This window comes from Hyla sarda, chromosome 2, assembly GCF_029499605.1.
Source record: "Hyla sarda isolate aHylSar1 chromosome 2, aHylSar1.hap1, whole genome shotgun sequence".
Classification (NCBI taxonomy): Eukaryota; Metazoa; Chordata; class Amphibia; order Anura; family Hylidae; genus Hyla; species Hyla sarda.
Window position 1 is genome coordinate 240,401,622 of NC_079190.1, and position 14,209 is coordinate 240,415,830.

The 14,209-nt window shown below is 42.5% G+C and overlaps 1 protein-coding gene across 3 annotated transcripts in view; it reads left to right on the top strand.

Moving 5' to 3' along the window:
* Positions 1-11,106, top strand: part of ALDH3A2 (aldehyde dehydrogenase 3 family member A2) — a 69,802-nt gene extending 58,696 nt beyond the window's left edge. For 2 of the 3 annotated variants that reach the window (XM_056556721.1, XM_056556722.1), the window contains exons 11-12: positions 8,428-8,515; positions 10,922-11,106. In XM_056556721.1, coding sequence (XP_056412696.1) covers positions 8,428-8,508 — 81 coding nt within the window. In that variant the 3' untranslated portion in view covers positions 8,509-8,515; positions 10,922-11,106. The remainder of the gene's footprint in view (positions 1-8,427; positions 8,516-10,921) is intronic. The other variant, XM_056556723.1, reaches the window with a different exon arrangement.
* The last annotated feature ends 3,103 nt before the right edge of the window (positions 11,107-14,209 follow it).

Genomic DNA, 14,209 nt, shown 5'->3' on the forward strand with positions numbered 1-14,209 from the left:
CACACTATGAAGTTCACCCGTTAATAAAAGTACGTTTGAAAAATAATTAACAACACTCGTTAAACAACCCCATTGAAGTCAATGGTTTTTTTCGTTTACCCATTATAGCCCATCATGACTAACGAACGTTAGTTGTGACGGGAGAAATAATGTGACATGCACTCATTTTTTGCCCGTCACAAGAAATTGGTAAATTAACGGACGTTATTTTTCATGCTCAGAAGAGGTGACATCAGCAGACTCCTGCAGTGCTGAAAGACTACTACTACTCCCATCATGGAACAGACTTGTTTCCATGATGGGAGTAGTAATTCCCTGGCTGCCGGAGTCTGCAGACAGCTGGGGAGGCTAAATTAGTGTTTGTACTACTACCCCCATCATGGAAGAGAGTCTGTTCCATGATGGGTGTTGTAGTACAGGGGCTGAGGGATTGATCACACTGGATTTCACTTCTTAGACCCGATGCGATCTGAAGTTATTAAGCAGGGGAGCGGGCGGCATGGTCCGCAACCTTGCGATGTACACGATGCATCGGTGTGTTTTAACTTTCATTTTTGAATTCCCCGCAGGGAGCCCTGAATGGCCGGTACCGAGGAGCCAATCAGGGCTCTGAGGGAGATTTAAAAATGAACATTGTGACTAACAGGGGCCAGATGTATATTAAAAGCGCTGTGGGGGGACAAAATATATAGTGCTGCAGGGGGGGCAGACATATAGCCTATATATCTAGCCCCCCAGCAGTGCATTAGATTTGACCCCCCGCCGGTGCATTAATAAATATATACCCCCCACCGGCACATGTATATGTACCCTTGCAGCGCAGCGCTTCTGTATACCGATGCCACTGCAGCGCTATATGTGAAAAGCATTCTAGCAGCACCCTCAGGCGCCCAATGCTGCTGATAGAAATACTTTTCATACATAGCGCAGTACCGGCATATGTATATAGAAGCGCTGTGTGGGGCAGATAACGCTATATGTCTGCACCCCAGCACTTCTATATACATATACCCCTGCAGCGCTATGAATGAAAAGTATTTCTATAAGGAGCGCATAGTGCCAGGAGACGGCTGCCGGCACTATGTGCTGCTAATAGAAATAAGTCCGGTCCATGATGGGAGTAGTAGTAGTCCCGGCTGTGGGAGTCTGTAGGCAGAGGTTACGGCCATACATGAGGGATAATGGGTCTTAACGGATGAATATTTATTCAGCCGTTAGCACCCATTATTTCATCCGTTATTAAACTTCCGTTTTTTACACAGAAAACAGACGTTTAATAACAGGTGAACTTCAGTTGCTTCAAAGTTGTTGTCAATTTTCATGTGGTTTTTCCTCTGTTCGGACTACAACATGTAGAACCAGTTACAACAGCGTAATCTTTTCCTTGTTCCATATACATTGTTTGATATTTTACGCTTTGGAGCACATTCACAAATCCTGTCTTATAATATATCTACAACAATATAAACCTAGAGAAGATAGTCTAAAAATGTCAGATTTCTCACAGTGGCTTAAGGCTTTTGGACAAATTTAATGCATCTTTAACTCCCTGGCCTTGGTTTAGATCACCTATCAAAAAGGCATTAAAGGGGTACTCCACTGGCCAGCGTTCGGAAGCAAATGTTCCGAACGCTGTTTTCGTTCTGCGTGGGGTCGACCACGCCCCTCATGACATCACGATCAAACCCCCTCAATGCAAGTCTATGGGAGGGGGCATGATTGCCATCACACCCCCTCCCATAGCCTTGCATTGAGGGGGCGTGGTCGTGATGTCACGAGGGGCGTGACCGACCCCTGCAGCGTAAAAACAGTGTTTGGAACATTTGCTTCCGAACGCTGGCCAGTGGAGTACCCCTTTAAGTCACAATCAAGCCACTCTCTTTCCTGATAAACCATACCCCATTATCGAGCAAGGTGAAAAGTGTCTTAAAAGTATCTAAAACACTTAATGAATATGGTCCAAGGCATGCATTTTTAGTTGTTGTTTTGACATAATTCTGGGGTGCTGAGTGGTTAAGATGGCAGCTGAGACCAGTTACAGCACAATACAATATAATAAAAGTATTTTAGAAAGGGAGGGAATCTGTCAGCAGTACCAACTGCACTAATCTAATTTTACAGGGTAAGAGTGCAGGTGATGCCTATTATAATGAAAGTTGTGCTGTTTTGGAGAAAAGTAGAAAAATCCTAACATGTAAATGATGATCTTTGAGCATTGGGGACATTCCATAACCCCTTGGTGCACCGCTCTGACTGCCCAACTGGCCCCTGTAATACAGCCCCCTTCATAAATATTAATCTTCTCTACATCACATCACCGATATGTGCTATGTCCGCATCATATAGCACGGCCCCAGACCACGAGCATGCTTACACCGCTTCTCTGAGGACACTGCATGTATTATAATAAGCATTTATTTACAGGTCTGTATAATTAAACTGGACAAAAGCAAAGTTAATGGGGGACATTTATCATTGTTGCTTTGGTAAGCAAGTTCTGAAGTTTATTTTTTTGCTTTAGTTTTGCTTATGTGCTACATATTTATCATACTATCACAAGGGGTTGATAAATTTGAAGCACATAAGCAAGTCACAGCTGACTTTTGTGAGACACTTTTTTTTTTTTTTGCAACTTTTAAAATTTGCTCACGTACGGGAGTTTTGTACTTCAGGCCAGACCTGGAGCAGACTTGCAACTCTTTGTAAAGGATTTTATTTTTTGTTTTTGCCTACGTGCGACCTTCGTACATCATAAATTTGTGTCCACTGCAAAGTGAAAACTGAAATTCACTTAGGTAAGGCTGTTTGTAACTTTTTGCTTACCCACAAAAGTCGCACAAAAAAGTGCTTAGGCGCAAATGCGACTTTTTGTGTGCCTGGAGTAAGCCAAAAAAAAAGGCTCTTTAGATACCTTGATAATTGTCCCCCAATGTGGTTTGTACAATATAGTAAACTTCATTATGATAAAACTGCAAAAACTTTGTTTTTACTTAAAAACTTAATGTTTTTCAGTACATTATTCTGTACATTAACAGTGTCTTTATAAACTCCACTTATCCTGCAAAACACAGGCCTTCATGCAGGAATAGAAAAAATAGGTGCTGTTACCGAAAATAAAAGCAATGGGAAGGGGATTAAAAAGAAAATGAAACTGCAGTCTTGCCCAAGTGTTCAACTGAATCCGACTAATCATATACAGTCTAGGGATCGACCGATATCGTTTTTTTAGGGCCGATACCGATAATCGGTGGAGGTTAGGGCCGATAGCTGATAACTTATACCGATATTCCGGTTATTTATCCCCCCTCGACACAGCTGCAGAGCATTGATTTAAAGCGGGCGCTTTAAATCCATGCACTGCAGTGGCTTTTGCGGTGCCATAGGCCGCCGCCGCTGCCACCACCACCACCATCCGCTTCTCTCCCCCTACCTGTCAGGGTGGTCCGGGCCATCCATCCATCCATCCTTCCTGTATTGTCCGGCGGCATTCCGGGTAGAGGGTGAACCGGTTCGGGCTGTCCTTCTTCTCCGGGGGTCATCTTCTCCACTCTGGGCAGGCTCCGGCCTAGTACGCTGCATAGACGGCGCTGTGCAGTGACGCCCGTGCGCAGCGACGCACCTGATGTCGCGGCGTCTTTGCAGCGTACTAGGCCGGAGCCTGCCCGGAGTGGAGAAGAGGACCCCCGGAGAATGACAGCCCGGACCGGTTCACCCTCCACCCGGAATGCCGCCGGACACTACAGGAAGGACGGAAGGATGACCCGGACCACCCCCATTACGGGTAAGTTTAAATTTTTTTTATTGACTCGGAGTTTGGGCGAGGGGCCCGACCGGTATAGCGGTATGGGCAAACATCCATACCGGTATACCACCCAGCACTACGGGGGGGGCGGTCGCGGTGCGGTACAGGGAGTTGGGGGGGGGGGTTGGTTGCGGTGTGGGGGGCGGGGCATTATCGGCTTATCGACAAGGTAATTGCCAATACCGATAATGCCCAAAATCGTGATTATCGGCCGATAATATCGGCCATACCGATAATCGGTCGATCCCTAATACAGTCATGGCCGTAAATGTTGGTGTCAGGCCCAAGGCCTGATTATGGAACCATACATGTGTATTTGTGTATAATGTATAATCTGAGATATGGTTGAGGGTTCATTCAAGAACAACATATTTCATATGCAATATATTTATTAAAGTACAACACTGTATTCGTGTAGCGACTGGTGTGGGCCAGTATTATTTACATACACAAAATTGGGTAGTATACATTAGTAGTATACATCCAATATAAAGTATAATATATTAGGTATAGCGCATTTTCAGTGCGCTATACCTAATATATTATACTTTATATTGGATCTATTGGGCCAATAGCCTTGCTCAACCGCTCCCTGGCGACGCAGCATTATTGTTTGACTGTCCCCTCTGTAGCCTAGGGTCACTAGGAGGTTCCAGTGTATGCCCAGGCCATTAGGACAGGGGACCTACAGTATAACCAGGCAGGGCTATATTTCCTCCTACCCTAGACGAGTAACGTCTACACAAGTTACGTCTATGCACTGAGGGTTCATTCAGACTGTGTATTCGTATTTGTGTATTCTACCCCGTAGAGATGGAGGAGGCGGATCTGCCGTGGCTTTCTGCTGGGGATCACACTGCACTTCCTGCAGACTGCCAGGGCCCTGTACAGGTGATCACGGGGGCCCCAGCACTCGGACCCCCCGCGATCTATAACTTATGACCTATCCTTCGAATAGGGGATAAGTTATATTGCGCTGCAGATTTCCTTTAACCCCTTAAGGACCCAGCCAATTTTCAGTGTAGGACCCAGCCATTTTTTGCACATCTGACCACTATCACTTTAAGCATTAATAACTCTGGGATGCTTTTACCTTTCATTCTGATTCCGAGAGAGTTTTTTCGTGACATATTTTACTTTGTTAGTGGTAAATTTTCGTTGATATTTGCATCATTTCTTGGTGAAAAATTCCAAAATTTCATGAAAAATTTGGAAATTTTGCATTTTTTTTACTCTCTGCTTGTAAGGAAAATAGACATTCCAAATAAACTATATATTGATTCACATATACAATATGTCTACTTTATGTTGGCATCATACAGTTGACGTGTTTTTACTTTTGGAAGACATCAGAGGGCTTCAAAGTTCAGCAGCAATTTTTCACAACATTTTCAAAATCGGAATTTTTCAGGGACCGGTTCGGATTTGAAGTGGATTTGAAGGGCCTTCATATTAGAAATACCCCACAAATGACCCCATTATAAAAACTACACCCCTCAAAGTATTCAAAATGATATTCAGTAAGTGTGTTAACCCTTTAGGTGTTTCACAGGAATAGCAGCAAAGTGAAGGAGAAAATTCAAAATTTTCATTTTTTACACTCACATGTTCTTGTAGACCCAGTTTTTGAATTTTTACAAGGGGTAATAGGAGAAAAAGTCCCCCAAAATTTGTAACCCAATTTCTCTCGAGTAAGGAAATACCTCATATGTGTATGTCAAGTGTTCGGCGGGCGCAGTAGAGGGCTCAGAAGGGAAGGAGCAACAATGGGATTTTGGAGAGTGAATTTTGATGAAATGGTTTTTGGGGGGCATGTCACATTTAGGAAGCCCCTATGGTGCCAGAACAGCAGAAAAACCCCCACATGGCGTACCATTTTGGAAACTACACGCCTCAAGGCACGTAACAAAGAGTCCACCGGTGTTTGTATACTTTTCGTTAAAGTCTGATGTGTAAACGAAGAAAAAACATTTTTCACTAAAGTGCAGATTTTTTCCCAAATTTACCATTTTTACAAAAGGTAATGGGAGAAAATGCCCCCAAAAATTTGTAACCCCATGTTAGGACGTAAAATGCTCTGCGGGCGAACTACAATGCTCAGAAGAGAAGGAGTCACATGGCTTTTGGAAAGCAAATTTTGCTGAAATGGTTTTTGGTGGGCATGTCGCATTTAGGAAGCCCCTATGGTGCCAGCACAGCAAAAAAAAAAAACCACATAGCATACTATTTTGGAAACTACACCCCTAAAGGAATGTAACAAGGGGTACAGTGAGCCTTAACACCTCACAGGTGTTTTATGACTTTTTGTTAAAGCTGGATGTGTAAATGTGAAAAAAAAAGTCACTAAAATGCTGGTTTTCCCCCAAATTTTACATTTTTACAAGGGGTAATAGTAGAAAATTACCCCCAAAATTTGTAACTCCATTTGTAACCCCATTTGTGGAGGTAGAGTGCTCTGCTGGCGAACTACAATGCTCAGAAGAGAAGGAGCGCCATTGAGCTTTTGGAGAGTGAATTTGTTTGGAATGGAAGTCAGGGGCCATGTGCGTTTACAAAGCCCCCCGTGGTGCCAGAACAATGGACCCCCCCCCACATGTGACCCCATTTTGGAAACTACACCCCTCACAGAATTTTATAAGGGGTGCAGTGAGTATTTACACCCCACTGGTGTTTTGACAGATGTTAAGGCTCACTATACCCCTTGTTACATTCCGTGAGGGGTGTAGTTTCCAAAATGGGATCACATGTGGGAATAAATGTTTTTGTGTTTATGTCAGAACTGCTGTAAAATCAGCCACCCCTGTGCAAATCACCAATTTAGGCCTCAAATGTACATGGTGCGCTCTCACTCCTGAGCCTTGTTGTGCGCCCGCAGAGCATTGTACGCCCACATATGGGGTATTTACGTACTCAGGAGAAATTGCGTTACAAATTTTGGGGGTCTTTTTTTTTTTTCTTACGCGTCTATAGTCTATACGATCAATAGCAGGGACAGGAGGGGTGGCATGACCAATTCCCCCCCCCCCCCGGGCATTTGCGCGGGGTGCCTGCTGATCGATATCAGCAGTCACCCCGGTCCGGTCCCCGTCCGGTGTGGAATTCCCCATAATGTACCGGTATGTCATGGGTCCTTAAGACCCAGGGTGTCGTGACGTAGCGCTATGTCATGGGTCCTTAAGGGGTTAAACACTGTTATACAGGCTGTGCACTCACTACTTTACATTGTAGCAGAGTGTCATTTCTTCAGTGTTGTCAGATGAAAATATATAATAAAATATTTACAAAAATGTGAGGGGTGTAGTCACTTATGGGAGATAATTACTTTCACACATCTTAAAAAAGACATAATGGGGGAGATTTATAAAAACCTGTCCAGAGGAAAAGATGCCCAGTTGCACATAGCAACCAATCAGATCACTTCTTCCATTTTTAACAAGGCCTCTGCAAAATGAAAGAAGGGATCTGATTGGTTGCTATGCGATGTTGCTCATCTCATCTGATTCCCAGATAGGGCCAGGGTGCTTGATTTTTTTCCCTGCTAAAACTACCTCCATATGTCAGATGTAGCAGAGCTGCAATGGTTATATATACCTATTTGAGTCTGAGGTAATGTTGAGTCTGTGTCCTGTTGTGTAGAACTATTGTCAGGTGCTAGGAACCCGAATATGTTTACTGTTAGGTGTAGAAGTGTACATCTGTCAGTGGTAGCAGTGCAGTATGTCAGATGTAAAAGGGTTGAGTCTGATTCAAGACTGCTAGTTTGTTGGGTCACATCAGGGAAGTGACAGGAGGAAGTAAGGATGGGACTGCAAAGTGAACTTATGCCAGCCATATATAGAAGAAAGGAAACTGGAGAAAGCATGTAGAGGCAAAGGAATACAATACACTGTCAGAAGGGCAGAGAATGTTGTACATTGTTCTCATTTACTGCCCTGTACCTTGGGGAGCTCCTGTATAAGATAGGAGTAAAGTATACAGTAAGAAGCAGTACATATAGAAGTTATGGGGACCAAATTCTGTCACCACCCTTAAATGGACATAGCCACTTTCTACCTAACGAAAGAAAAGTATTTTAATGTTTTATTTTATTACTGCTGTGCCCTTTTATCCATATATATGGGAAGTTCCACCCCCTTGCTGCCCAGTTCTTTTGTGCAGTCCAAAAGGCGCTCCCATCTATAAATGGGAACCGAGCATGGAGAAGCATAGGAACAAGCACATGCTTTGTCTTTGTTTGTGAAACTTTATGATACATATCGTTCAACTATGTCCCCTATTGATAGGAATTTTTTTTTATTACTTTCTATAATAGTTAATTGGCAAGAAAGACACAAAGTGTGCTGTGTGTGGATTGTGCTGCTGAGTTTACCCTATACATTGAATAAGCAAAATTCACTGTGAAAGTCTGCAGCATTTTTGCAACACTGTGTAGGCTGCAGAGTCGAATTACCCTAGGGGACTTAAAAAGGGTTATCCTCCTTTTTATCATTTTGATGGCCTATCCTGAGGTTATGCCATCAGTCTTTAAAGGCAGGATAACCCGTGAAGACATTTTTGTTTGACCTTTTTTTAACCACAGAAAATATATATTTTTCATTTTGCCTTTTTTGGCTTTTTTTTTTCAGAAATATCGTTGGCAACTGGCAGGCAGAGGGCTGCAGCTTGCACTGGCTTTTCAGAGACTGTGCTTTAAGCAGGTCTCTTAACAGTAAGGTATGCAGTCCCAGACTAATGGGGGCATGCACAGTTGTGGGAAACCCGTTGGAATGCTAAAGAAATTAATGCTCATTATTTATTATGTTATTACAATTATTATTATTAGCTAGAAATACATGACCTTTACTTAGCCTGCACATATCGTAAGGGTAATAGTACACACAAACCAGATTCTAAAGTGCATAGTAACTGTTTTAAAGGGGTATTCTACTGAGAGCCTCTGCAGTCTCCAGATTTGGGCCCTGACACTCCCTGCTGCATTGAGTGTTGTGTCAGTACACACTCCATGCATTGTGTCTAGGAGAGCTGGATATACCAAAATACAGCACGGTCAGACCCCCTCAATGACACACTTATCCCTTAAGTTTTTAGGTGCTGGAATAACCCTTTAATGATGTTAGACTCCCGACACCCTCCCAGCAATAGACAATTTTAACAGGAAGCCTTGTTTTCCAGACATTTTAGTAGCTATTGCAGGGGAGTCTGACAAAATAACAGCTCCTGTTTCTGACTCATAGAGCGACAAAAGGGTTATGCTTGGCTTCGAGGAGAGTGTCATAAAGATTTGTGGAGTCTTACTGTATAGGCCATTGACGCTTCACTGGGAATTCTGGCAAGAGGGGTTATGCAAAGCAGTCCTCGTACTCCTTTTTCCAAGAGACTCATAGAGGGCTATAGTTCTATGTCCAATGCCCCAATAACCTGAGACAACTGCTTATAAAAATCTGTAAAATTGTTTGATTTGGGTGGGCAAAAATCTAGTTTTAGTTATAATGCACTATTTTTCTTAAAAATAAAAAAAAAATGAAATTTTTACAACAGTTATCATGCACGTGTTTTAATTCAGATGTAAAAATTCCTGAATAGTGTTTTGATTTCTTTTTTATTACAAAGAACTGGGCAACATGCCCCCCCCCCCCCCCCGTGTATCTCTATGGGAGAGCCGGTGATACAGCATTCGGGTATCTCCAGCTCTCCCATAGAGATACACGAGGGGGGGTCGATACGCTCCATTCCTGGGGAGAGCCCGGGTGCCGTGGAGGAGATGGCAGGGGGTCCCATCGGTCAGACCCCCCCCTGGGATAAGACATTTTTCCCCTCTCCTGTGGATAGTTGCACGGCCCCACAGTACTCCTTTAATATTGCCCACAGGTTTTTGCAAAAATGATCTATAATATACTAAACAGTGTTGTAGCATTTTTTTTTTTATCTATGTATAAACTCAATTTAAAAACTTTAAAAAGTAAGACTATCATGCGTTCCTATCATGCTTATTTATTGTGCAGGCTCTAGACAGTATTATTGGCATATGTGGTTGCGCTGGGAGTTGCTTCAAGTTAATTTTCAAATACAGCTTAAAGCGAAAAGCCCGTTCACCTGCACTTACACAGGGTGGTTAAAGTGTGGGTGACCCTGAGTGTAATGATGAATTACGTACAGTTACAGGCGTTTGAGTTACAGGCTCTGCTGCTGGTTTTCAAATATGTCCCTTGGCACAATGGAGGCAAAAGCCGGCTTTCTGAGCTTCCCTACCTCCATACTCCCATATACCTGTCCATCTTCTGCATACGCATCAATCTTTACTCTCGTCCTAATAATGTGAGAGCCTGTGCCCATATCAGTGCTCTGCTAGAATAGCAGATCGCTGGCTAAGATTCCTCCTTTTTGCTCCTCATGTCCTAGTGACTTGGAGCCTATGCTCATGTGAGTACTCTCCTATTGAAGTAGAGCGCTCACAGGCTGTCAGGCAATTTCCCTTTATTTTACTACAAAGATTAATAGGGGTAAACTGATGTATTATGTGAAATTAAACAAATTTCCAAGCATTTCTGAAAAGAGAATGTTAGGTATGCTCAGTTCATCTGCGTATTGCTCGCTAGTCTCTACTGTGTATGTAAGAAAGGGGGATTGCAGGAAAGTGTTTTGCCCTCTTGCCTGGCAACAGCAGGGTCACAATTTGGTGAGAAAACCAGAAAGTTATATGTGGGGGGTGGACATACAGGGATGTAAGCAATTTTACCAATAAAAAAACAGCACATTGGTAAACCTTGACGTATATGTATGTGGGACACATATGATTTTAACACCTTTTGTTTTGAACTTTGCTTTATGAGAAAACCATTTTAAAAGGGAATCTGACTGCAGGGTCACCCACACTAGGTCGCCCTGTTTCTAAAGCTTCTTACTGGGTGAAAATAGCTGCAGCCATTCAGGAGATATTCATCTTGTTGCTAATATGGTCATTTCTTCTTAACTGCACTGCGGGGGATCAGTTTCCCCTTAATGTAAAGGTGACTGGTATGCTTTGCTTAATCTGAACTGCGTGTAAATTACATAATAATGTAATATGATGATTGTGCTTTCATACAATACCTTACTAAAATAAGGAACTTTATTTTACAGATGATCTAAAAGTGGGAGCCTCATGTCTGAATCAGCTGTTCCTGGTTGTTTCCAGTTAAAGTCTATGCATTGTACACACACATTTACTTCTGTTTTATATTTCTCAGAACGTCTAATAGATTACTTTATCATTGTCCTTATGGATTCAATGGTAGCCACATTTGAAAGAAAGGCCTTTTTTTTTTGCACATAGATATAGACTAGCTGTGAATACTGTGGAATTCATAAAGAAGGTGCTCACTGTATGTATATTGTTGCAACATTCCTTTCCATGTCTTTCACTGCTAAGCTCAGTCTATTGGTAAACTAAATAGTCCTATATATGTGACAGCAAACTCTATAAAGTGAACCTGTTGTTTGCAAAAACTTTTTATATAATGTAGATAAAACCATTATATGTATATTTGCAATATACATTGGTTAAAAAATGTGTATGTTTTTGGGTAAAAAAAATACTGTCCCTGCAGCTATTGTCTGTGTGTCTCTGTGCAGAGACACAATACAGGAAGTGGGATCTGGACAAGCAGGGCTCTGTGCAGGCTCCTCATTCTCAGTGCCCAGAGCCCTGCCTGTCCTCAGTGCCCAGAGCCCTGCCTGTCCTCAGTGCCCAGAGCCCTGCCTGTCCTCAGTGCCCAGAGCCCTGCCTGTCCCACAAACACTTCCTGTATTGACTGCTTTGTCTCTGCACAGAGATACACACGAAGTAGCTGCAGGAACAAAACAGCATTATTGCATCCAAAAATATACACATTTTTTTTAATGTATATTACAAATATTTATATATATATATATATATATATATATATATATATATATATATATATATATATATATATATATATATATATATATATATATATATATATATAATGTTTTTATCTACATTAAAGTGTACATGTCATTTGCAAACTATTTTTAAGACTATGGACACCTTTTGAACTGATTTTAATTAATTAGCTTCCTAAATGCAAAAATAAGAATTTTTCTTGTCATTAAAAATGTCCTACCATTTTGCTTTTGCAGAGTCTTCCTAGCTGATTGGTTAAAAGTCCTCAAAAAAACAGTAAATCGGTATTTCTGCTCTGCATACCTCTTGGTGTTAGAGGATGCTAAGGAGACAAGTTTGGGGAACGTACATAGCTCACATTAACTGTGAATAGGGAGGGAAGCGCACATAAGGAAAATTCACAATGGTTGTTTAAAAAAAAAATGCAGACCTCCTACCGCAAATTGTGGACTACTGAACTCAAACCTCACATCTAGCATGTATGCTGGAAATACACATCCACATAACAAAAACTGAAAAATAGATGGATTGTTTAGCAAAAGAAATCTCCTGTGTAAAGTGTCAAAAAGTATAATGATGCAACTTATGTAATATTATCTATAGTGCACATATCTTCTATTATCAGACAAGCTGTCTGGCTTATAGCTTTAACATTATGTCACACTTTCTGAAAGCAGAGCTCTTTTCCCTTCCCTTCCTGTCTGTTAAGGATGAGACCAGTATTGGGAAGAGGGGAGCTCGTATTACTGCTCCAATAGTTTTTAACATATGAGAGCTCTGCTTTAAGAGTGTGTGACACCTTGCCAAAGCTGTCCATAACTTTTAATTTCTTTAGCTTTTACACCATTACTATTATGTATGCTTACCATTAAATGGAGAGGGAAAATAATGGGAAACTCCATCTTTCATCCTTTGGAATAGGGGATAAGATGTGTAAGCACCGGAGAACCCCTTTAATCCTAGTACAGACTCCTAGATTTCAATGCAAAGGATGGAGTTAAAAACACGCGTCCAGTGTTTGTCTAACATCCATTTGATGTAGTGATCTTACATTCAATAAACCGTAATCGCATTACTCTGCTGGATCATTTCCATTTTTTTTTAAACTCCATCCTTTGCATTGAAATCTAGGAGTCTGTACTAGGATTAAAGGGGTTCTCCGGTGCTTACACATCTTATCCCCTATCCAAAGGATAGCTATCACGCCCCCTCCCGTAGGCTTGCATAGAGGGGCGGAGCGTGACGTCACACGGGGGCGGAGGCGTGACGTCACACTCCGCCGGCCCTGCGGTCGACCGTAATCAGAGCTGGAGTGAACACGCTCCGGGGACTGATCACAAACGGGGTGCCGCGTGCATGATCACGGGCGTCTCCAGCTGCGGGACTCCCGCGATCAGGCATCTTATCCCCTATCCTTTGGATAGGGGATAAGATGTGTAAGCACCGGAGAACCCCTTTAATTTCTAGTGAGTTCTACACACAAGGAATGTATGTTTTATACTTCTGGTATAAGGTTAAAAATGTCAATTTTGATACGTTTTCAGTGAATTTTGCTATGACTGACTTTTTTTAACATATTCACTGTATATACCATAGACATTTGACAGGTGTGCCTGAATCTCAGCAGAGGCTGGCAACGCGTGCTAATTTCTTATTGTTATTGTCCATAGAAAATATGGAAAGTCTGTGGGTGATAGAGAGAGTTAAAGGGGTATTGCTAAAGCATAGGGAAGGTAACAAACATATCAGTGTGAGTCTGACCGATGGGACCCCGACATATAAAGGGAACACTAAGATAACACATCCTAGATCTGAATGAATGAACTAATCATAAGAAATATTTTCGTCTTTAGATAATTTCTGTGTGATTTTGTTGTCCGCACATTCAACTATCAATGGAAATCAAATGTATCAACCCATGGAGGTCTGGATATGGAGTCACACTCAAAATCAAAGTGGAAAACCACACTACAGGCTGATCCAACTTTGATGTAATGTCCTTAAAACAAGTCAAAATGAGGCTCAGTAGTGTGTGTGGCCTCCATGTGCCGGTATGACCTCCCTTCAATGCCTGGGCATGCTCCTGATTAGGTGGCGGATGGTCTCCTGAGGGATGACCTCTCAGACCTGGACTAAAGCATCTGCCAAGTCCTGGACAGTCTGTGGTGCAACGTGGCATTGGTGGATGACGTGAGACATGATGCCCCAGATGTGCTCAATCGGATTCAGGTCTGGGGAACGGGCAGGCCAGTCCATAGCATCAATGCCTTCCTCTTGCAGGAACTGCTGACACACTCCAGCCACATGAGGTCTAGCATTGTCTTGCATTAGGAGGAACCCAGGGCCAACCGCACCTGCATACGGTCTCACAAGGGGTCTGAGGATCTCATCTCGGTACCTAATGGCAGTCGGGCTACCTCTGGCAAGCACATGAAGGGCTGTGTGGCCCCACAAACAAATGCCACCCCACACCATTACTGACCCACCGCCAAACTGGTCAT